Source organism: Akebia trifoliata, chromosome 4 (genome assembly GCF_017979445.1).
Source record: "Akebia trifoliata isolate Shusen 1 chromosome 4, ASM1797944v1, whole genome shotgun sequence".
Taxonomy (NCBI): domain Eukaryota; kingdom Viridiplantae; phylum Streptophyta; class Magnoliopsida; order Ranunculales; family Lardizabalaceae; genus Akebia; species Akebia trifoliata.
In genome coordinates, this window is record NC_141378.1 from 37,503,788 (window position 1) to 37,519,449 (window position 15,662).

At 35.6% G+C, this 15,662-nt stretch overlaps 1 protein-coding gene across 1 annotated transcript; it reads left to right on the plus strand.

Moving 5' to 3' along the window:
• The first annotated feature begins 661 nt into the window (after window positions 1-661).
• On the plus strand, window positions 662-2,714 carry LOC147404855 (cyclin-D3-2-like). The gene is made up of 4 exons (XM_086440949.1): window positions 662-1,760; window positions 1,847-2,051; window positions 2,141-2,271; window positions 2,367-2,714. Exons 1-4 carry the CDS (start codon window positions 1,287-1,289, stop codon window positions 2,616-2,618), a joined length of 1,062 nt encoding a protein of 353 aa, XP_086297075.1. The 5' UTR covers window positions 662-1,286; the 3' UTR covers window positions 2,619-2,714.
• The last annotated feature ends 12,948 nt before the right edge of the window (window positions 2,715-15,662 follow it).

Here is a 15,662-nt window from a genome sequence, read left to right on the forward strand (position 1 = left end):
CTCACTCACGAAAATGGATTTAGATTCAATGTCACGCACATCTGGAGGATAACTTTTTTTCTCTCTCCTTTCCAAGGATATCCATTCCAATTTTTTTACTTTACCTCTTCTACTCCCTTTAACCTTGAAGAGGATATCTGTCCTTATTCTATTAAGTCAAATATTTTATAGGTATCTAGGCATCCTCCACAAAAAATAAGAATGCCTTCAATTATTTTTTATTATAGGAAAAAAAAATATGGTATTTTGGTGCTTGTAAAATTAATTTTTGTAAATGCCAAAATCTTAATGTTATTTGTTTTTAAAGTATTTATAGCATTTGTTGCAGTTGCATTTATTTTAACTTGTAAGAGCATTTAATACCTGAAGACTAAAATGCTTTCACTTGTCTCAAGTCAATGTAATTGCGGAATGATTTACAATTCAACTAGCATTACTAAGGGTCCTTGAGCTCAATTTGTGACATCCAAATCATGATAAGATGGGTCGGAGTTGTAGACGGTAAAATTCTATGAATTTTGGGAAAAAGATATTTCAAAAAATGTTATTTTTTCACCAATGACGTTTAATTTTAAATCTGGGAATTAGGTGGAAGTTCAGTGCCCATCCATTTTCAAAACCCTGGATCAAATACAAAGGAATGTATATATACGCTAATGCTAGGGTGACATTGGATTTATTGCGATTCTCACATTTCTGACACGTAAGTGCACACATAACCGTAGATGCTTTCTACTTGTATCTCGAGGCACCCCATGTAAAAAAATATGAGAATCGCAGTAAATCCCAATGTCACCCCAGTACTACTCGTATGTTATCTGAGTTTTTCCATGAAATTTAGAGGATTGTGGTGTTGGATTGTTAATGTGGTAGTAGATATTATCATTTAACCTTAGAGAGTTATGGTGTTATTTTTTTCCTTTTGAGTAAATTTCAATAAAGCATCATTTGATACAAAATAAAAAAAATAGAAACCAGTTTCTCCCTTAATAATTTTCCCTATCCCTCTTTCTCACCCACAACAGTCTCTTTATTTTGCTTCTCTATGATGTTGTTTTCATGGGTCCGGCTTGGTGTGTGTGCCTTGACATTCTTGCCCGCTAACACAACTCCAAGAGCAAAATTCTAATACAAATTACAAATTATAAAAGAAAACCAGAGGTCCCCAAAACACAGAGAGAGAGAGAGAGAGAGAGAGACAGGGATCTGTGGGATTATGTTTCTCTTTTTCCTTCTTAAGGTTTGAATGATGAACAGAAGCCTAAACCTTTTCTTCTCAGAGGAAGATGGATTCACAACAACAACAATCAGACCCTGAATTTTTTCTTGACTCTCTTTACTGCAGAGAAGAACATTGGGTGGTGGAAGAAGATGTAGAAGAGACCAATAACAAGAGAACAAACCCATCATCTCATCTTCCTCTACTCTTATTAGAACAAGACATGTTTTATGAAGATGAAGAGCTTCTCTATCTCTTCACCAAAGAAAAAGAGACACATTTCTTCACCACAAACCTCTACAAGGATCCAGCTCTTTCAATTGCTCGTCGAGAGGCAGTTGAATGGATGCTAAGTGTCAATGCCCATTATGCATTCTCTTCTCTCACTACAATTCTCTCTATCAATTACTTTGATAGGTTCCTCTCACACTTTAATTTCCAAAAGGATAAGCCCTGGATGACTCAACTAATTGCAGTTTCTTGTCTCTCTTTGGCTGCTAAGGTTGAGGAAACCCAAGTCCCACTTCTCTTAGACCTTCAAGTAAGTTAAAAATAAAACAACTTTAATGGGTACTTTTTAATCAGTTTTTGGGACAAATCTTGATTTTGTGTTTCTATGTTCTTCAGGTAGAGGAGGCTAAGTATGTGTTCGAGGCGAAAACGATTCAAAGAATGGAGCTTCTTGTGCTCTCAACGCTTCATTGGAAGATGAATCCGGTAACCCCTCTTTCATTTCTTGATCACCTTGTAAGGATGCTTGGATTTAAGACTCAACTTCATTCGGAATTTCCTCGGAGGAGGTTTGAGCGTCTCCTTTTCTCCATTGTTGTAGGTATGCAATCAAACAGATGAACCCAACCCATTTTTTATTATTTTTTATCTTAGTTTCTGATCACTAATACCTTAAATTTTTGATTTCAGATTCAAGATTTGTTAGTTATCTTCCTTCTGTATTGGCTACTGCTACAATGTTGCACGTTATTGATCAAATTGAACCTTTTAATTCAATCGAATACGAAAACCAGCTCATAGACGTCCTCAAAATCAGCAAGGTTGTCCACTTGTCGCTTTGCTTATCTGAATCTGATGATCAAAATCAATTGATCTACAATGAAAACCAACTAACGTTTTTTAATCTCAATTACAGGAAAAGGTTGACGATTGTTATCGACTCATCCGGGAATTGGATTTAGGCAGCTATGGCCACTCCCAAAGCCATAAACGCAAGTATGAATCTATACCCCACAGCCCAAAGGGTGTAATTGATGTGTCTTTCAGTTGCGATAGCTCGAAAGATTTGGGCTATGTGGGTTCATCGATTTCATCTTTGCCAGAGCCTATGTTTAAGAGGACTAGAGTCCAAGACAAGCAGATGCAATTTCCTTCCTTTATTCAATAAATTTTGTTCATTTTAATTATCTCCATTCTCCATCTACTCTACTACCCATGTACTAAATACATTTTGCTCTTAAATGCAAGTTAACTCGCCTTCTTCTCTGCATTTTTTGCAAACATAAGTCCATAAAAGATAAAACTTACATAGAGCAACTCTCTTACCAAAGTTCGAAAAAGGGGAAAATATTGAGTGAAGTGGTACAGATAGGCATATTAACGAACGCCCCCCCCCCCCCCCCCCAATGCGAAAGGGGAAAATATTGAGTGAAGTGGTAGAGATAGGCATATTAACACCCCCCACCCCCCCCCCCCCCCCCCCCCCCCCCCCCAATGCGAAAGGGGAAAATATTGAGTGAAGTGGTAGAGAAGAGATAGGCATATTAACATCCCCCCCCCCCAATGTGCAACAACAAAAAAACACCACCTTACAAGGATCCCATCAAAGGCCCATCAATTTTGAATCTCTCTTTTGTAAGTCTCTGGTTTTTTCCACTAATTACTATCAGTGAAGTATAAAAAGGTAGATTCCCAATGTACCTGCCTTGCCAGCTCTCTTTGAGAAAGAGAGAGTTGAGAAATGTGATCAGTACTATCCGGAGACCAACAAAAACATTTGCATATCAATTTACAAGCCCACTATACCTCATCTGTTCGAGGCTCCCACAGAGACCAAGATGATTTGTACGAGCCAAATTGTTCCAAGCTAGAGGAGTAATCCTTAACATAACAAAATTTGGCCGTGGTCTCCTTGACTCATCTAATCCTTTGCTCTTCGATGGACAACCAATTTGTTCTTAATGATTACATTCTGACAATCAAGTTGTAATAGATTTTGGTTGAGTTTAACTTTTAAATAATTAAAATGGCATATCTTATCACTTGTTAATTATCTATTTATAGTCATGGGGTCTCTAGTTGTAATGCATGTTATCTAGTTGAATCATAAGTTGGCCAGGAAGTTTCGCGTACCAATTATTCTACATGCTTGCTACATGTAGAATGGTGTTACAATTTGTTCTATCATCCATAAACACTCCGATCCGAGATTTTTGTTTGACAACAGTCCTGGTATACTTGAATGGGCTAACACTATTTTTATCATTCATAGTTGGACGAGGTCTCAAGTCCTTCAATTAATCCTCTCAGGTATTTTATTCGGGAATAAATATTCCTAGTCATCACCAGCCTTAGAATCTACTTAAATTAATTTCTCTTGTTCCTAATGTCAGAAGATCAAGATGTGAAACGATTTAGTGCCACAATTATTCTGCTGAACTTTTGGACATCCTTCTTTCTTGTCGGAGATGGCATCTCTAAAATCTTCTTGCTCTGATTAGGATTTGCTTCTACTCCTCTTCGTGTGATAAGTACTCCAAAAATTTTCCTATATTTACCCCAAAAATGCACTTCTTGGGATTGATCTTCATTTGGAACTCTTTCAACGGCATGAAAGTCACTCGAAGGTGTTCCAAGTGGTTTCACATTTTTAGTTCTTGATGAGCATGCCATTGAAGTATACCTAGCATTGTACTTCTGAAGTGTCATTGATGTAACAAAATGAGCTAAAAATGTTGTCGTAGAAAGTGATATTTGTTGGAGTGTGATGCAATCTAAAACTATCTTTAGGGCATGCATAATTCAAAATCGTGAAATCAACGAACACTTGCACCATCTCATTCTCTTCAATGACATTGAATACCCACTTTAGATATTGTGCTTCCCAAATGAAAACAACTCTGATCAATCAATCAACCTCTTGCAGAGCAATAGAGGCCCTCTTTGGCTTCTATCTTATTGTCCTAGTATTTGGATCAACATTCAGCTTGTGTCTGCACCAAAGTGAAGATATAAAAAAGAACTCGTTTCTTATCTGGCGTGAGCTGTGTTCCACTTATTTGGTGGTCTCAACCAAGGCAAGGCCTTCCCTAGTGCCTTTTTTGGGACTCTCTTCATTAGGGTACTAAATATAATTGCTATTTCTCCCAAGGCTCGATGCCTTTTATGAAGGTATTTGTGTTGCACTCTGATCTCATTGAATCTCCCTCATTCCTTCCGGAGTCGGGAACCTCATGGTCTAGTGGAGTCTTAAGGGGTTAACTCCCATCTTGTACTTCAACACTATCTAAGAATGAGAGGGAGCATCGACGACCATAAATCTCTTCACCAAGAGGACTAGGCTTCTGGTTATATTGAGAGGTGGACATTTCTAAGAGGCTATAAAATTACTTCACGAAATTTGAGTAGTGGTACTACCGATGGATCAAGGAGGCCTAAGTTGCTTTCCATCTATTGGTAGGCAAGAACATACAAAATGTTAGCGAAACTTCCTTAGTGATTCAACATTCTCCACACTTTGAAGTCCTCGATCCTTATGGTTTCACAAGGGCATCACTCCCACTAGATATTTGGCAATGAAGTTGTAATGAATCTTGATGAATTCCGACATTTTTTGACGTGGTGGCAATGCTTTTTTACTTGTATCTCAAGGAAAAGCATCTACGGTTATGTTCGTGCCACCACATCAAAATGTCATTCCAGCATTAGTGAAAGAGGGAGCGGGGGTGGGGGGGGGCATGTTTTTGTTTCACTTTTCTTTCGCTTTTAAGGTAGCAATAGTGGATTTTTCACTAAACAGTTCCCTCCCAAAGATTGAAAATGAGTACTCACATTGTCAACACCCTATAAATGTGGAATAATATATGGCTATCTTAGGTCTCTTTTGACCTTCAAGCATCTTCATGGGACCCATAATTAATATCACAAAATTCTCCCTCTCTCTCTTTCAAAGTAAAAGTAATTCTATTTAAAAACAAGGGGATTAATTTTTCAAGAGAGATTCCACCTCAGAGAAGTTTTCTCTACTTTGTCTCTATTACAACTGTAAAGGAGGAAATAAAACATTTGGTCAACATCCCTATATTTTATCCTTTCTATAGTCTGTCATCTTCAAGCACAACTGCCTTTGATCTAAGACTCTACTAGACCTTTGTTAATGGACCCACATAAGGAAAGTGGTTTTGATTGGTGATTTCTGGCTTTAAATTCGATCATTTTTGCTTCTTGTCGGACTGCAAATGCAAAAACATTTTATGAAATTAATTTTCTCGTGGTTTGGTTACATAATTTAAATGATTTATATTGTAAAAGATTTGAAAGAATCACTTAATTTCTTAAGAAATTTCAGCAAATAGTTTAAAGCACAAAAGTATCGACTCCAAGCTAAGCCTATCAAAATTATAAATGTAATGATTTTGTAACTCAACCTGACAAGGTGACTTAAAAATTCAACTGACGTGTTCCCTGCAAGAATCATATATTTTTTCTCTTGGGATACACTCGAGAGAAAAAAATCTAAGGTTCTTGCACTTGCCACGTCAATGAGTTTTTCAGTCACCCTGTCAAGATCAGCACTCAAATTATGAAGATACATCACATCAAAAAAATTATTCAAATCATGAAAAACATTAGTACTTGATACTAGGGGTGCAATTTGGTCTGGTTCAAATTGATAATCAATTCTTCATATAATAAATAAATATATATTAATTTATTATGAATTATTTTTTAAGTTAAGACATATATTAATGACTTCTTTTATGAATAGGCTAATGATTTATTATAAGAAATTTTATAATTTTTTTCTAATAATAAGATATTGGCAATCCATATGATTGAACTAATCTTAGTTTGGTTTGATTCTATTGGCATTGCATCCCTACTTGTTACATTAACATGCATATGAATTTACGAAAATACTCCTCATCAATGAAATTTTCAATTTATAAAATTAATTCTTTTAGTAATTGATATGGTAACTTTTATAGAAGTTCACAAAAATACCACTTGTCAAAGTTACATGCTTGTTACAATAATATGAAATTGAATTTACGAAAATACCCTCATCAAAGATATATTAACTTGTTTGATGAAATTATAAAAATGCCCCTCATCAAAGAAATTTTCAATGCTTATTATAACTTGCATATTATTTCACAAAAATACCTCCTCGTCAAAATTATAATAAAGATGCCCTTCATCATGGGGGTATTTTTATAATTTCATATATATGCTAATGTTAACGAAACAAGTACTGAAACTACTTTTTATAATTTGAATTATTTATTTGATGAGATTGAATAAATTAAAATTATTTTCACTATTTTTTATTTTGAAAAGAAATCACTGCAAAATTATTTGCATTGCCAACTCAACCAAGCACATGAAATGATTTTACAAGAGATTTTCTGGTGGAATGCAAATGTACAACAAGTGGATCTATGTTATTTTTCATCAAAAAAAAAAAACTGATATTTTGCAGTAATATTTAGGAAAAAAAATTATTGAAAACATTTTTTTTTTATTAGAAGGTATCTGGGCAAGTTTGCGCACACCAACTATTCCCTCCTCCCCAAACAAGACATGCGAAACAGGATTTTAATCCTGTGGTCCGTGACCACTAATATTAGTAGCCGGTGGGATTCGTACTTGAGACCACAGGGGGAGCACACCCCTTAATCCCGAAGTGTTACCACTCGGCCACCCATCTGGTGGTCAAATTATTGCGAACATATCTTAAGGAAAATCATGATGAGGTCTATAACAATAGACATGCAGTAAAAACTAAAAAGGTTGACAAAGAAACGCCCGACAAAATTGTACTTCAATTTGTGGACAAAAAAAAAAACTTATAGATCTTAAATTTTCTTTTATTTATTTTTACATGGATTTGCAATAATTTCCCAAGTACCAAGCTGTATTCATGTATGCAGCAGCAAGCACTGTTATTACACGGCTTGAACATGCATGAGTGCGTGTGTGTGTGTGTGTGTGTGTGTGTGTGTGATGGAGATAATTCGAGTAGAGAGAGGTCCACACATTTAGATTTTTCTCTCTATTTGTTACTTGAATATCACATAAAGATCTCTAGAAATAAGAGTAATAGAGAGGCACAGTGACTCTGACATGCAGCAAGTGTACAATCTGCTTCATGTTTGCTCTCTGGGTCTGGGCCCAATGCACCGCCCTTTTACATTGTTTTTGCGTGAGTTCAGTAAATGTTTATATATGTGTATAGTCCTCTCACACAATCTGATATTATTTCACATTTATGAACCACGTGATCTTTATCCCATGTGTTTGAACCTTATTCACCTATTTTAATCATCAAATCAACAACACGTGTTTAGGCACGATACATCAGCATGGAAGATTTACCAAAATGATTGACAATGATTTTCACCGACTTCTTACTCATGCATTGAAAAAAAATGTTTGGCTATCTTTAGAGCTTCTAAAGGCCACCCATAAATACATATATATAGGGTGACGTTCCTACGACCCATATTGCGATTCACATTGCGACACACAGTGTTTGTCTCATATGGGCAAGAAGATGTGGAATGGGCTGATTTTTTGTGAGGATGATCTTTGTGATGAGGGGATCATCCTTGCAAAAAATCATCTCATTCCAAAACTTCTTACCCCATCAAAATTGATTTACAAAAATTGGACGGTCTAAAATATTTCAACTTGTAAACATGGGGTTAGAAGTTTCATAATGAACTGATTTTTGGCAAGGATGATTTCCTCACCATAGAAATCATCCTCACAAAAAATCAGTCCATTCCAAACATTTTTTTTCATATAAGACAAAACACTGTGTCGCAATGTGAGTCGCAAAATGTGTCTACGGAACGACCCATATATATATATATATATATATATATATATATATATATATGAGTCAAGATCAAGGGACATATGAAAAAATATACGTAAAAACAATGTGACATTAATAAATTTTCAAAATATGGGTTAGAAGTTTCGGATTGAGCTGATTTTTTGTGATGATGATCTCTATGATGGGAAGATCATCTGGAAAAAAAAAAATCAGTCATATCTGAAATTTCTAACCCAATTAAAAGTGATTTGGGATGTGGACCGTCGATTTTTTATCAATTTTTGTCAATAATTTGTAAATCACTTTTGATGGATTTAGAAGTTTCAGATTGAACTGATTTTTTGTGAGGATGATCTTCTCATCATAGTGACCATCATCGCAAAAAATCAGCTCAATCCAAAACCTCTAACTCATATTTTGAAAAACCATTGTTTTTTACATATGGCCCTTGAACCGGCCCATATATATATAGGGTCCCGTTCAGCAACAAACATTTTGGCCAAACATTTTTCAAAACATAGATTAGAGGTTTTGGAATGGGCTGATTTTTGGTGAGGATGATCTCTACGGTGAGGAGATCATCATCACCGGAAATCAGCCCATTCCAAAACTTCTAACCCCATCAAAAATGATTTACAAAAAATGGACGGTCCACGATTTTTCAACTTGTAAACTGGAGCTAGAAGTTTTGAAATGGGCTGATTTTTGGTGAGGATGATCTCCTCGGTGTAGAGATCATCCTCACCAAAAATCAGCACATTCCAAGACCTCTAACCTATGTTTTGCAAAATGTTTTGCCAAAATGTTTGTTGCTGAACATTTCCCATATATATATGGGTCAGGTTCCTGCGACATACATTGCGACACACATATAGACAACGTGTTTGTCTTATATGGGCAAAAATGTTTGGAATGAGCTAATTTTTTGTGAGGATGATCTCTGTGATGAGGGGATCATCCTGGCAAAAAATCATCCCATTCCGAAACTTGTAACCCCATCAAAATTGATTTACAAAAATTGGACGGTCTATAATTTTTCAACAAAAATTGGATGGTCTAGAAGTTTCATAATGAGCTGATTTTTGGCAAGGATGATCTCCTCACCACAGAGATCATCCTCACAAAAAATCAGCCCATTCCAAACATTTTTGCCCATATAAGACAAAACACGTTGTCTATATATGTGTTGAAATGGTTGTCGTTTGAACCTGACCCTATATATACATATATATATATATATATATATATATATATATATATATATATGGGCCGGTTCAAGGGCCATATGTAAAAACATATGAAAAAATAATGGTTTTTCAAAATATGGGTTAGAGGTTTTGGATTTAGCTGATTTTTTGCGAGGATGGTCACTATGACGAGAAGATCATCCTCACAAAAAATCAGCTCAATCAAAAACTTCTAAATCCATCAAAAGTGATTTATAAATTAGTGATAAAAATTGGCAAAAAATTGACGATCCACATTCTAAATCACTTTTAATGGGGTTAGAAGTTTCAGATTGGACTGATTTTTTTTTTTTCCAGATGATCTTCCCATCAAAGAGATCATCCTCACAAAAAATCAACTCAATCAGAAACTTCTAACTAATATTTTAAAATATTATTGATGTTATATTGTTTTTACATATGTTTTTTCATGTGGCCCTTGATCCTGACCTTATATATATATGGGAAATGTTCAGCACCCTAAGTTTTACCACACACTTTAACAAATGTTTTTTGTCCTACATGGGTTAGAAGTTTTGGAATGGGCTGATTTTTGGTGAGGATGATCTCTATGATTAGAAGATCATCCTCCCCAAAAATCAGCCCATTCCGAAATGTTTAGCCCCATGTTTACAAGTTGAAAAATCGTGGACCGTCCATTTTTTGTAAATCATTTTTAATGGGGTTAGAAGTTTTGGAATGAGCTGATTTTTGGTGAGGATGATCTCCTCACCATAGAGATCATCCTCACCAAAAATCAGCCCATTCCAAAACTTCTAACCCATGTAGGACAAAACGCATTTGTTAAAGTGTGTGGTAAAACTTAGGGTGCCGAACGGAACCTATATATATATATATATATATATATATATATATATATATATATATAGGGAAATGTTCAGCAACAAACATTTTGGCAAAACATTTTTCAAATATGGGTTGCAGGTTTTGGAATGGGCTGATTTTTGGTGAGGATGATCTCTACAGTGAGGAGATCATCATCACCAAAAATCAGCTCATTCCAAAACTTCTAACCCATCAAAAATGGTTTACAAAAAATGGACGGTCCACGATTTTTCAACCTGTAAACATGGGGCTAGAAGTTTTGGAATGGGCTGATTTTTGGTGAGGATGATCTCCTCACCGTAGAGATCATCCTCACCAAAAATCAGCTCATTCCAAAACCTCTAACCCATGTTTTGAAAAATGTTTTGCCAAAATGTTTGTCAAAATGTTTGTTGCTGAAAGGGACCCATATATATATATGGGTCCCGTTCGGCACCCTAAGTTTTACCACACACTTTAACAAATGCGTTTTGTCCTACATGGGTTAGAAGTTTCGGAATGGGCTGATTTTTGGTGAGGATGATCTCTATGGTGAGGAGATCATCCTCACCAAAAATCAGTTCATTCCAAAAATTCTAACCCCATCAAAAATGATTTACAAAAAATGGACGGCCCACGATTTTTCAACTTGTAAACATGGGGCTAAACATTTCGGAATGGGCTGATTTTTGGGGAGGATGATCTTCTAATCATAGAGATCATCCTCACCAAAAATCAGCCCATTCCAAAACTTCTAACCCATGTAGGACAAAAAACGTTTGTTAAAGTGTGTGGTAAAACTTAGGGTGCTGAACATTTCCCTATATATATATATATATATATATATATACATTGAAAAAAATGTTTGGCTCTCTTTAGAGCTTCTGAAGGCCACCCATACATACATACATACATGTATATATATATATATATATAGCTACTCATATAAAGCAATAACATTTTCGTCTTATATGGTTAAAAAGGTTTGGAATGAGCTGATTTTTTGTGAGAATAATCTCTGTGGTAAAGGGATCATCCTTGCAAAAAATCATTTCCTTCCAAAATTTCTAACCCCATCAAAATTGATTTACAAAAATTGGACGGTCTAAAATTTTTCAACTGGTAAACATGAGGCTAGAAGTTTCATAATGGGCTGATTTTTGGCAATGATGATCTCCTCACCATAGAGATCATCCTCACAAAAAAGTAGCCCATTCCAAACATTTTTGCCCATATAAGATAAAACACGTTGTAGCTTTATGAGTAGTTTTTTGTGTATACGGATCCTAATCCTATATATATATATATATATATATATATGGAGAGCGTTATTACGACCCTTATTACAACTCATATTGCGACTCACCGTTTGTCTTATATGGGCAAAAATGTTAGGAATGGGCTGATTTTTTGTGAGGATGATCGCTGTGAAGAGGGGATCATCCTGGCAAAAAATCATCCCATTCCAAAACTTCTAACCCCATCAAAATTGATTTACAAAAATTGGACGGTCTAAAATTTTTCAACTTGTAAACATGGGGCTAGAAGTTTCATAATGAGCTGATTTTTGGCAAGGATGATCTCCTCACCATAGAGATCATCCTCACAAAAAATCAGCCCATTCCTAACATTTTTGCCCATATAAGACAAAACGGTGTGTCGCAATGTGAGTCGTAATAGGGGTATACGGAACCCGACCCATATATATATATATATATATGAACAGCGTTCCTAAGACTCATATTGGGACTCACATTGCGACACACCGTTTTGTCTTATATGGGAAAAAATATTTGGAATGGGCTGATTTTTTGTGAGGATGATCTCTATGGTGAGGAGATCATCCTTGCCAAAAATCAGCTCATTATGAAACTTCTAGACCGTCCAATTTTTGTTGAAAAATTATAGACCGTCCAATTTTTGTAAATCAATTTTGATGGGGTTAGAAGTTTTGGAATGGGATGATTTTTTGCCAGGATGATCCCCTCATCACAGAGATCATCCTCACAAAAAATCAGCTCATTCCAAACATTTTTGCCCATATAAGACAAAACGGTGTGTCGCAATGTGAGTCTCAATATGAGTCTTAGGAACGTGACCCTATATATATATATATATATATATATATATATATATATATATATATATATTATATATAGGGTCACGTTCCTAAGACTCATATTGAGACTCACATTGCGACACACCGTTTTGTCTTATATGGCAAAAAATGTTTAGAATGAGCTGATTTTTTGTGAGGATGATCTCTGTGATGAGGGGATCATCCTGGCAAAAAATCATCCCATTCCAAAACTTCTAACCCCATCAAAATTGATTTACAAAAATTGGACGGTCTATAATTTTTCAACAAAAATTGGACGGTCTAGAAGTTTCATAATGAGCTGATTTTTGGCAAGGATGATCTCCTCACCATAGAGATCATCCTCATAAAAAATCAGCCCATTCCAAATATTTTTGCCCATATAAGACAAAACGGTGTGTCGCAATGTGAGTCCCAATATGAGTCTTAGGAACGCTGTTCATATATATATATATATATATATATATAGGGGGCGGTTCAAGGGCCATCTGAGAAACCGTCTAAGAAAACTTTCGTTTTTCAAAATAAGGGTTAGAGGTTTTGGATTGAGCTGATTTTTTGCAAGGATGGTCACTATGATGAGAAGATCATCCTCACAAAAAATCAGCTCAATCAGAAACTTGTAAATCCATCAAAAGTGATTTACAAATTAGTGATAAAAAGTGGTAAAAAATCGACGGTCCACATTCTAAATCACTTTTAACGGGGTTAGAAATTTCAAATTGAGCTGATTTTTTTTTTGGATGATCTTCCCATCATAGAGATCATCCTCACAAAAAATCAGCTCAATCCAAAATTTCTAACCCATATTTTAAAATTTTGTTTACCGTCGAAAGTTTTCTTAGACGGTTTCTCAGACGGCCCTTGAACCTGACCCATATATATATATATATATATATATGGGAAATGTTCAGCACCCTAAGTTTTACCACACACTTTAACAAACGTTTTTTGTCCTACATGGGTTAGAAGTTTTGGAATGAGCTGATTTTTGGTGAGGATGATCTCTATGATTAGAAGATCATCCTCCCCAAAAATCAGCCCATTCCGAAATGTTTAACCCCATGTTTACACGTTGAAAAATCGTGGACCGTCCATTCTTTGTAAACCAATTTTGATGGGGTTAGAAGTTTTGGAATGAGCTGATTTTTGGTGAGGATGATCTCCTCACCATAAAGATCATCATCACCAAAAATCAGCTCATTCCGAAACTTCTAACCCATGTAAGACAAAACGCATTTGTTAAAGTGTGTGGTAAAACTAAGGGTGGCGAACGGGACCCTATATATATATATATATATATATATATATATATATAGGATCAGGTTCAAACGACAACCATTTCAACACACATATAGACAATGTGTTTTGTCTTATATGGGCAAAAATGTTTGGAATGGGCTGATTTTTTGTGAGGATGATCTTTGTGGTGAGGAGATCATCCTTGCCAAAAATCAGCTCATTATGAAACTTCTAGACCGTCCAATTTTTGTTGAAAAATTATAGACCGTCCAATTTTTGTAAATCAATTTTGATGGGGTTACAAGTTTTGGAATTTGATGATTTTTTGCCAGGATGATCCTCTCATCACAGAGATCATCCTCACAAAAAATCAACCCATTCCAAACATTTTTGCCCATATAAGACAAACACGTTGTCTATATGTGTGTCACAATGTGTGTTGCAGGAACCCGACCCATATATATATATGTATGTATGTATGTATGTATGTATGTATGTATATTCCGTAGACACATGAAGTTATAATGTGTTTTGTCTTAAATAGATAAAAATGTTCATAATAGGCTGATTTTTTGTGAGGGTGATCTCTATGGTGAATGGATCAACCTTGCAAAAAATCAGCTCATTCTGAAACTTCTAACCTCATCAAAAGTGATTTTATAAAAATCGGACGATCCACGATTCTTCAACTTATAAATTAGAGTTAGAAGTTTCGAAATGAGCTGATTTTTTGTAAGGATGATCTCTTCACCATAAAGATCATCCTCACAAAAAATCAGTCATTCCGAACCTTTTTGCCCATATAAGACAAAACACACACACACATATATATATAGGTCCGTTCCCCACCTAAGCTTTACCTTACACTTTAACAAACGTGTTTTGTCCTACATGGGTTAGAAGTTTTGGAATGGGCTGATTTTTGGTGACGATTTTTCAACTTGTAAACATGGGGCTAAACATTTCGAAATGGGTTGATTTTTAGTGAGGATGATCTTCTAATCATAGAGATCATCTTCACCAAAAATCAGCCCATTCCAAAACTTCTAACCCATGTAGGACAAAACACGTTTGTTAAAGTGTAAGGTAAAGCTTAGGGTGTTGAGCATTTCCCATATATATATATAGAACAGCGTTATTACGACCCCAATTACGACTCACATTGCGACACACCGTTTTGTCTTATATGGACAAAAATGTTTGGAATGGGCTGATTTTTTGTGAGAATGATATCTATGATAAGGGGATCATCCTGGCAAAAAATCATCCCATTCCAAAACTTCTAACCCCATCAAAATTGATTTACAAAAAGTGGACGGTCTAAAATTTTTCAACTTGTAAACATGGGGCTAGAGGTTTCATAATGAGCTGATTTTTGGCAAGGATGATCTCCTCACCATAGAGATCATCCTCACAAAAAATCAGCCCATTCCTAACATTTTTGCCCATATAAGACAAAACGGTGTGTCGCAATGTGAGTCGTAATAGGGGTATACGGAACCCGACCCATATATATATATATATGGGTAACGTTCTTACGACCCTTATTGCGACTCACATTGCGACATCGTTTTTGTCTTACATGGACAAAAATGTTTGGAATGGGCTGATTTTGTTGTGAGGATGATCTCTGTGATGAGGGGATCATCCTTGCAAAAAATCATCCCATTCCAAAACTTCTAACCCCATCAAAATTGATTTACAACGGTCTAAAATTTTTCAACTTGTAAACATGGGGCTAGAAGTTTCATAATGAGCTGGTTTTTGGCAAGGATGATCTCCTCACCATGGAGATCATCCTCACAAAAAATCAGCCCATTCCAAACATTTTTGCCCATATAAGACAATACACTGTGTCGCAATGTGAGTAGCAATAAGGGTCGTAGAACCCGACCATATATATATATATATGGGTCGGGTTCCGTATACTCCTATTACGACTCACATTGCGACACACCGTTTTGTCTTATATGGGCA